At 46.7% G+C, this 9,332-nt stretch overlaps 1 protein-coding gene across 3 annotated transcripts in view; it reads left to right on the top strand.

Moving 5' to 3' along the window:
- The first annotated feature begins 368 nt into the window (after positions 1-368).
- Slc2a13 (solute carrier family 2 member 13) overlaps positions 369-9,332 on the top strand; it is a 297,525-nt gene continuing 288,561 nt past the window's right edge. For all 3 annotated transcript variants that reach the window (XR_012909606.1, XR_012909605.1, XM_075960405.1), the window contains exon 1: positions 369-1,016. Coding sequence is in view for 1 of the 3 variants with exons in the window: in XM_075960405.1 (XP_075816520.1) it covers positions 494-1,016 (523 nt within the window). In the remaining 2 variants the exon portion in view is untranslated. The remainder of the gene's footprint in view (positions 1,017-9,332) is intronic.

The following is a 9,332-nucleotide window of genomic DNA, read 5'->3' as shown; positions in this document are numbered from 1 at the left end:
AACAGGCAGAACTAGGCAGTGTCATGTAGTCCCAGCCTTGTTCACCCCAGATTGCTGGAAGGCGAGCAGTATGGCTTCGAGACTTTTATCTGATGCTTAGCCTGCAGTGGGCCTCGGCCATCAGGACAGCAGCTCAGCGGCAGCCCCCAGACAGGCTTCATGGGGCATGGGTACCAGTGCCTGCTGCAAAACCAAGTCCTCCTGGGCCTGCCGCTTGGTCCTGCCCACGGAGGGAGGTGGGCCGTGTCCACAGGAGGAGCACCTCCCTCTCCCCGCCCACGAAAGGAGGCGGTTTTCCCTTGGCCCCGCCTGTCTAAGCGGCCAAGTGACGCACGACCCCGCCCCCGAGCCAGCCTAGCAGAGGCTGCCAGGCGGGCGTTTGGGGCGGCCGGAGGCTCAGCGGCTCAGCAGTTGGCCGCGAGCGAGTGCGCGGTCCCCCTACGGAAGTTCTCCGCAGCCGTCCCGGCGGTAGCCGTCTGTCCCCACCTCCCTCATGTCCCGCAAGGCGAGCGAGGACGTGGAGTACACGCTGCGCAGCCTGAGCAGCCTGATGGGCGAGCGGCGCCGCCGGCAGCCGGAGCCCGGGGCGCCGGGAGGGGAGCGCAGCCTGCTGGCCGCCGAGTCGGCCACCAGCCTGCAGAGCGCGGAGCTGGAGCGCGCCGCACGCCGACAGTTCCAGCGCGATGAGACCCCCGCCTTCGTCTACGCGGCCGCCGCCTTCTCGGCGCTCGGCGGCTTCCTGTTCGGCTACGACACCGGCGTGGTGTCCGGGGCCATGCTACTGCTGCGGCGCCAGATGCGCCTGGGCGCGATGTGGCAGGAGCTGCTGGTGTCGGGCGCGGTGGGCGCGGCCGCCGTCGCGGCGCTGGCCGGAGGGGCCCTGAACGGAGCCCTCGGCCGGCGCAGCGCCATCCTGCTTGCCAGCGCCCTGTGCACCGCGGGCTCCGCCGTGCTGGCCGCCGCCGCCAACAAGGAGACGCTGCTGGCCGGCCGCCTGGTCGTGGGGCTCGGCATCGGTGAGTGGCCGCGCCCGCGAGCCCCACTGACACCCCCAACCCGTACTCCCCTACTTCGCGGCTCTTCGGGGGCTCGGTGTCGCGAGCGCCCTGGTGGCTGTGGAGGATGCGCTCCCTTCTTTCCGGTGCCCACGTGGAATCTGCAATTGCCCGAGGGTCAGTGAGAGCCCGATGGCCTCGAGCAATTCCAGAAAGCCCAGCTTTCCCCTGATCCGGCCTGACTGACGTGTGGCCGCTGGTCGAGTTTAGGAGGGTCTCCACCTCCCTGCCGTGCCTCGGAGTGTTTTATCCAGTGACAGACCTCTTTGAGGATGTTCAGCCCAGCCAGCTTTAGGCAAAATACCATCATTTGTAGAGTCAAAGAGTTTTGAACTCCGAGATCTCTGCTAAGCTCCAGTTCTGTCACTTCTGCACTGGCTCATCGTTCCAATAGATGGAATACTATTTTCTCCACCACTTTGCACTTTTGGGATTACTTTCAGTCTTTCCTCTTTTCTAGATGAAGTCCCTTCTCACTCCTGGCCCCCTGTTAGAACTTTTTCTTTGGGCCAACATTCACCATTCTGGTTTTTCCTTTCCTGCTTTTTTCCACTGGGGAACCAAATTATCTATTAAAGGTCATATTCATTTCCTAAATTCATTTAGAAACAGCTCCTGTGGATAAATGCCCAGCAAGATAAATCCTTGCATTTACTCTAGAAATGAAGAGATTTAGGTTCTCTGGGCATTGATTTGTTGGTTTTTTTTTTTTTTTCGACCTTCTTGCTGAGTGGGGGAGGTACTATCAGTGAGCTCTTGGCAGAGGAACCTATTTGGGATGTGGCCAATGTTATTAGAAAGCACTTTTAAGGGAAAATGGGGACTTGCGATTTAAATCTCGCTGGCAGTTTTCCGAGAGACACTGATGATGCTTTTTTAAAATGTTTCCTGTCATCATTCCGTTCCCTTTAGGGTGTTGTTGAAGTATTGCTTCCTTTTGGGCGGGCTTGATGAATGCCTGGAGCTTCCCTGAGCCAACCACTCACTGCTATTTGACGTCGCCTATTTTCAGTTTTCCAGATAGGGTCTAGGGAGAAGCAAATTCATTCATTCAACTCTATCTGTAGGAGCCACGAGCCTAAACCGTGGCTCACCGTACTTGCATCCCAAATCACTAACCTTCTTTTACTCTTAATTATTGATACTGGGTCAGGGTCTCTGTAAAATGTGGATCTGGCAAATGAAGACCCAAATGGCCACCGAAGAGACAAACCAGTGGCTATTCAGTCTCTGTGTAGAAATGGCCTGTACCCGTGGAATCCTTCAATAAATAAACCTGCCATAGGCGATTGTTAGCATCCCCAGAATCATCTGTTCCCCAGAATCACAGCCTCTCTTATGCCCTCAGCCTCTTTCCCTGGCATAGCAATAGCCCTTCAGTCAAGGTCTCAGTATTAACTCCCAGACAGATACTTCGAGACCGTTGTTTTGCAGATGTGTCTCAATGAGTCTTCTGAGTATCAGATGAAAATTGAAGCATTGTGTTGATTATTGCCCGAGAGACTTGAGCCCTTGTGAGGGTCCTGTCAGCTGTAGGATGCAGAGCTATGAGGCGAGCAGACTAGTCCACTTTGCAAATGGGGCTAAAGGCAGGTAGAGCTGGCTCTCATCCTGTTAGCCCCACAGTGTTCAACCTTACTAATTCTGTGACCCTTTAAGAGAGTTCCTCATTTGTGGTGACCCCCCAACGATAAAACTGTTTCCATTGCTACTTTATAACTGATTTTGCTACATCAGAGAATTGTAAATATCTGATAGGTGACCCCCAAAGGGGTCTCAACCCACAGGATGAGAACCAGTGACTTAGGCCGAGCGGTTTGCTGATGGAAATAATGTATTGACGGGCTGGGAGGATTTGAACAGTGGCGATGAGGAAAGAAAGGACCATCTAAGCAAGGCAGTGACTACAGAAGGAAGGTGGAGGATGTGCTCGAGGAAGGGGAGACGACACCACGAGAAGAGCTAAGCGGGAACTGTGGCATCTTTCAGGAAGGGGGCAGGTGTGAAGTCATAAGACTCGGATAAACCACTTCAAAGTTGTGGTTGAGCGGGCTCACGGCTCACTAGCCTTCTAAGAGGACGCATTGGTCTGTTGGGGGCTAGGAAATAGGTCCTGAATGTGAGTGTTTTGTTGAGGTTGCTCTTTGGGGAGACAATAAATCCATTCCTTCTGTTTAGTACAGTAAATCTGAGCTTATTTAATGGTCTTTAAAACAGGTGATCCTTATATGTGGTCAGGAGGGTTTTTTTTTTTATTTTACTTTTGTTTTCTCCTGTGATCATTTAGTAAATGTTGAGTAACAAAATGTGTTTTATGCCACTTTTAGACAAGTTCTCCACAATATCCTTTATCCATAGATTTTCCTGGGAGAATTCTAAGGCCCTGTGGGACAGGGATTTTATTAATTTTTTTCAGATTTACAGGTTTGTATTCTTGGAACATAGAATAAATATGTTGAATGTTTGAATGTGTGATGACAGAAATGTTACAAACACACAAACTCAACCTTCATTGTTGGTGTGCTGTCAATCTAATTTAAGGTTGCTCTTTTAAAAATAAAGTTGGTGCATTGTCAAAATATTTGAAAGGTCATTGAAAGGTTCCAATATTGTGTTTTCACGAAATCGTTCTTTAGCTCTTCAGTCCTGTTTGGAATAGGGAGGAATTAGCTAAATAGAAACCCTATCCTGGAGGCGTTTATTCTCAAGTGGAGCGGAAGACACATTAATAGACAATTGCAATAGAGGGTTCTCGAAAGTACCAGAGAAACGGGGAGAGCAGGTCTGCAATTGCTTTGGTTGTGTGCGTAGAAAAGATACTGGAGGGGCTGGAGAGACAGCTCGGCGGCTAAGAGCATCATCTGCTCTTGCTGTCCCTGAGTTCAACTGAGTTCAGTTAGCAGCATCCATGTCGGGCAGCACACAATCATCTATAATTCTAGTTGCGGGGAATCTTTGGAGTTGCTGCAGCTGCACCCACATGCACATAGCCCCATACAGACACATTCATACACAACTAAAATTAACAATTAAAAGGGTGCAGAATTAATAAAGATTTTACAGAAACAATATTTAAGTTAGAGGTTGAAAGGTAAGTAGGAGTCCAGCAGATGAGGTAAGCAGGAAGTGAGGAAGTGCTGATTCCTGTCTTGTAGGTCCTGGGCACAGGAGAATTCTTTCCTTATGCCATCTCATCTAATCCTCTTAGCTCTTACCCTCTGCCAAGGTCTCCTGTTGCTGGATGTGGAAACGTTCCAGGAGTTATGTGCTAAAGGTCATGGATACAAAATCAGGATTCAGTGAGCAAGATCTTCAAAGTTTTACTGTGTCTGTCTGACTTTTTACTAGACATTCAAAGTGGAGCTCACCGTAGGCGTGAGGGCCCAAAGAAGACTTTGAAGTGTAGCTGGGAGGCTGTGTAGGAGAGCCTGGCAGGTCTGCAGGTCTGCAGGTGATATGGGAGTGATTTCTTATTAATAAAGAAACTGCCTAGGCCCATTTGATAGGCCAACCCTTAGGTAGGCAGAGAAAACAGAACAGAATGCTGGGAGAAAGAATCTGAATCAGAGAGTCGCCATGATTTTCCCACTCCAGACAGACGCAGGTTAAGATCTTTCCTGGTAAACCAGCTCGTGGTGCTACACAGAATATTAGAAATGGGTTAGATCAATATGTAAGAGCTAGCCAATAAGAGGCTGGAACTAATGGGCCAGGCAGTGTTTAAAAGAATACAGTTTCCGTGTAATTATTTCAGGTATAAAGCTAGCTGAGCGGACAGCCAGGTGCCAGGAATGTAGCCCACCGCTCCTATTACAACATGCAGGAGAGCCTCTTTAAAGGCTGTGAGTGCAGGCTTGGTCTCTGCAGCCTTGGGGGCTCCAGGGATGTCTGTAGTTCCATGAAGCTTCCTGAAATCCCTTTTGCCTTTTTTCCATTCTGCGTTTTAGCTCTTCTACCTTTCTTTCTTCCTTCCTTCCTTCCTTCCTTCCTTCCTTCCTTCCTTCCTTCCTTCCTTCCTTTTCTTGTCTCCTGAGAAAAATGTTAGTGTCTGAAATTCTTTGCAGAGTTGGTGAGCACAGAGTGAACAATGGATTGAAGACCCTTTGGTCTCTTCAATAGAGACATTTAAGAAGGAAAACTGTCGACCATGGAGTCATTACTGATCTCTTTTCAATGTGTCTTGAAAGACAAACATTAGAAAGAAAGGGGACTTGTGCCTTTTTTTCTTTCTCTCTCTTTCTTTCTTTCTTCTTCTTCCTCTTCCTCTTCCTCCTCCTCCTCCTCCTCCTCCTCCTCTTTTTCTTCTTCTTAAATCAGTTTTCTTGGTGAGTTACAGCAAAATAATGCACCGAGTGCTGTAGTGCACAGAGCATACGTTCTGCTTTTTCATTTTGCCTCACTCAGCGCAGAGACCAGACTTCATTATTGTCCCCTGTTTTTTGTGTTTTTAAACCTGAAGGTTTAGTTCAGATTTACTTCAAATAGGACACATATGTTTGATCCCTGAAATTAATAGAATAATCCTATTTACGTGTACCCCTCACACAAGGTCTATTTTGTAGGTGTCTTTATTCTTCATTTTTGTTTGTTTTTTTGTAGACTGGGGTATACTTACAATAATATTTTAAAATAAAGCAACTCGGGGGTTGGGGAGATAGTTTAACAATCTAAATATATACTGCTCTTGCAGAGGACCTGAGTTGGGTTCCCAGCACCCATGTTGGACAGGTCATCACCGTCTGGGAATCCATCCTGTCTGGGCGCTGCATGTATGCACACAGGCTTCCCCTCCTTGCATATACTTAAAATAATAAAAATAAATCCAGTGAAAGAATGTGAGAATTTGCTTGTTTGTTTTGTTTTCTCTGGCCCTGTGCTTCTCATGCTTATCATGTATAGAAACAGTAGATTTTAAGAACATGGTACTATAACCACACATGCAGAAGACTTCTGGCCTGGTGCTGGCCTTCACCACAGCTGATACTGGTGTTGTAGTGCTCTTGTAGGGAATATCAAGGTATTGAAATTCTAAGATTCGTTACCATTCAGACCTTTCCTGTTTACATAGCATCAGAGAAGTGACATCACAGTGTTTACATAGCGTCAGAGAGGTGACATCACAGTGTTTACATAGCGTCAGAGAAGTGATATCACAGTGTTTACATAGCGTCAGAGAGGTGACATCACAGTGTTTACATAGCGTCAGAGAGGTGACATCACAGTGTTTACATAGCGTCAGAGAGGTGACATCACAGCAGCTTACATAGCGTCAGAGAGGTGACATCACAGTGTTTACATAGTGTCAGAGAGGAGACATCACAGTGTTTACAAAGCGTCAGAGAGGTGACATCACAGCAGCTTACATAGCGTCAGAGAGGTGACATCACAGTGTTTACATAGCGTCAGAGAGGTGACATCACAGTGTTTACATAGCGTCAGAGAGGTGACATCACAGTGTTTACATAGCGTCAGAGAAGTGACATCACAGTGTTTACATAGCGTCAGAGAGGTGACATCACAGCAGCTTACATAGCGTCAGAGAGGTGACGTCACAGTGTTTACATAGCGTCAGAGAAGTGACATCACAGTGTTTACATAGCGTCAGAGAGGTGACATCACAGTGTTTACATAGCGTCAGAGAGGTGACATCACAGCAGCTTACATAGCGTCAGAGAGGTGACGTCACAGTGTTTACATAGCGTCAGAGAGGTGACATCACAGTGTTTACATAGCGTCAGAGAGGTGACATCACAGTGTTTACATAGCGTCAGAGAGGTGACATCACAGCAGTTTACATAGCGTCAGAGAGATGACATCACAGTGTTTATATAGCGTCAGAGAGGTGACATCACAGCAGTTTACATAGCGTCAGAGAGATGACATCACAGTGTTTACATAGCGTCAGAGAGGTGACATCACAGTGTTTACATAGCGTCAGAGAGGTGACATCACAGCAGCTTACATAGCATCAGAGAGGTGACATCACAGTGTTTACATAGCGTCAGAGAGGTGATATCACAGCAGTTTACATAGCCTCAGAGAGGTGACATCACAGTGTTTATATAGCATCAGATTTGTAGAACTTCTCTTCAGTTTACCTCAGTTTCCATAGCACTTCTGTCAGCACCTCTGTTTACAGCTTCCTGTTGCAATTTGGAGTTGATATAATCTACTGAATAATATTTTCAGAAATATCACTGTCTCTTTAAATCCTATTCCTACTGAAAACAAAAGTAAAACCATGTTTGATTAAGATAAATGTCATACAAGATGGAGATTAATGTAGATGCTTCTCATTAGGCTGAGCGTGGTTAACCTGAAGCAGTTGGATTTTTCAAATAAGTAACTGACTTGAAAATATTTCTGTGGTGAGGAGAGCATGATAAAATTTATTTTCTTTCACATGAAAAAGCTGTTTTCAGACAGTTCTGTTTTTAAAGCTGCACTTCTGTAGTCTGTTGGTTTTATTTTCCCCGTGGATATGAAATGTGGATAAATGGAGCTCCTCTTGATTTCCAGTGTTCCCTTGAATGCATGCGCACATGCTCCTTGTCCCGTCTGTTGGCACAGAGTTTGACTTGCAGAGACCTGGTGGATTATGGCCTGATAATGTTTGTCTGTAGCAGGAGAACATTCTCTGCAAGCGAGTAAGGTTAGCATGAGTTATATGAGGTTGTCTATTAGACTTCTGCATTCCCCTTTTCCGTGATACAGGCACAAAGTCAACTAACTCCATACTGGTGACAGACACACATGGCAGCCAGCCCGTGCCATTTCCACACAGATACATGACTTTAATTTTCATCCTCTGAATGAGCTTGTTTTCTTTATCCGTCTCTCCTTTCTACAGCTGTTTTCAACTCTTCACTCTTTCCCTCTGTTATTTTCTAAAATCAGTAGCCACACTTCTAGGTAGCTGTTGCTGGTAACAGAAAATACGTCTTGTTCTGAGAAGCATCTGTATTCAAACACTCAGAATTTTCCACTTTTAAAACATGCTTTCCCCAGGTGTGTGTGTTTGTGTTGGGGACAGACATTATATTAACGTAGTACTACAGTTTCGAGGTGTGCAGTCAGCACTCTGTGTCCTGAGCCACACCGAGTAGCCTCATTTCTTAGCAGGCTGTGCAGTGTGAAGGTGTGTCTACAGAGACTAGTGGCATTAGCTTTGGTCCGTATTGCCTTCAACATCCCTCTGTTCTGAATCTAGGCAGTGATTTTTCATGGCAGAATATCACATCTAAGAACTGATCATTTGTTGAATGCTTATACTTCTTGCACCCTGTATACAAATTCATGTCGTCTTTTCAGTAATTGAGTGGGGGAATATGATTGCTACTTTTAAGATGAAAGTATTTCAGCAGAAAAGGTGAAATGATTTCCTTCTAGTCACAGAGTAGGTAGGGTCATCCGGCATCTAAGGGATTGGGCTTCAAAGTGTCTGCCAAGTATTTTCCTCATTGTTATCAAATAAATACCGGACAAGAGGCAATTGGAGGGAGGAAGAGTTTATTAAACATCGTGATTTGAGGATGCAGTGAGTTGTGGTGAGAAAGGGATGGTAGGGGGACCAGGAAGGAGCCAGAAAAAATGGGCCAGGCTATAAAGGCAACAGAGCAACCAGGAAGTAGACCAGGCTGTAAAGCCCCGAGGCTAGCCCCAAAGACCTGCTTCCTCCAATGAGGCTCCACCACTGAAGATTCTCTTGCATCCCAAAACAGTGCCACCATCTGGGACCAAGTTCTCACACATCTGCACCACGGAGAATAGTTCACTTCCACCCACAAGGATATGTCTGCACTGAACCACACTGCAGCGTCTCAGAATCTAATGTCACTGTTCTTTGCTGTATCCCATGGGAACATTAATTTTTATTTCAAAGTAGAGTCTCTTTAATTATTATTTTCATATCTTTTAAAAATTAAAATTAAAGCCGAGCGGTGGTGACACACGCCTTTAATCCCAGCACTCGGGAGGCAGAGGCAGGCGGGTCTCTGAGTTCGAGGTCAGCCTGGTTTACAGAGTGAGTTCCAGGACAGCCAGGGCTATACACAGAAATCCTGTCTCCAAAAAAGAAAACAAAGCAAAATAAAATGAAAAAGTTTAAATTTTACATGCGTGGGTCTTTTGTCTGTATGTATGTCTGTGCACCAAATGCAGGCCTGCTTCTTACAGAAGTCAGAAGAGGCACTGGGTCATGAACAGCTGGAATTCTAGACAGTTGCGAGTCACCATGTCGGTGCTGGGAACCAGATGTGGGTCCTCTGGAAGAGCAAA

This window comes from Microtus pennsylvanicus, chromosome 2 (assembly GCF_037038515.1).
Source record: "Microtus pennsylvanicus isolate mMicPen1 chromosome 2, mMicPen1.hap1, whole genome shotgun sequence".
NCBI lineage: Eukaryota > Metazoa > Chordata > Mammalia > Rodentia > Cricetidae > Microtus > Microtus pennsylvanicus.
Note: the sequence above shows the minus strand (reverse complement) of the source record. Positions and strands in the feature narration are given on the sequence as shown.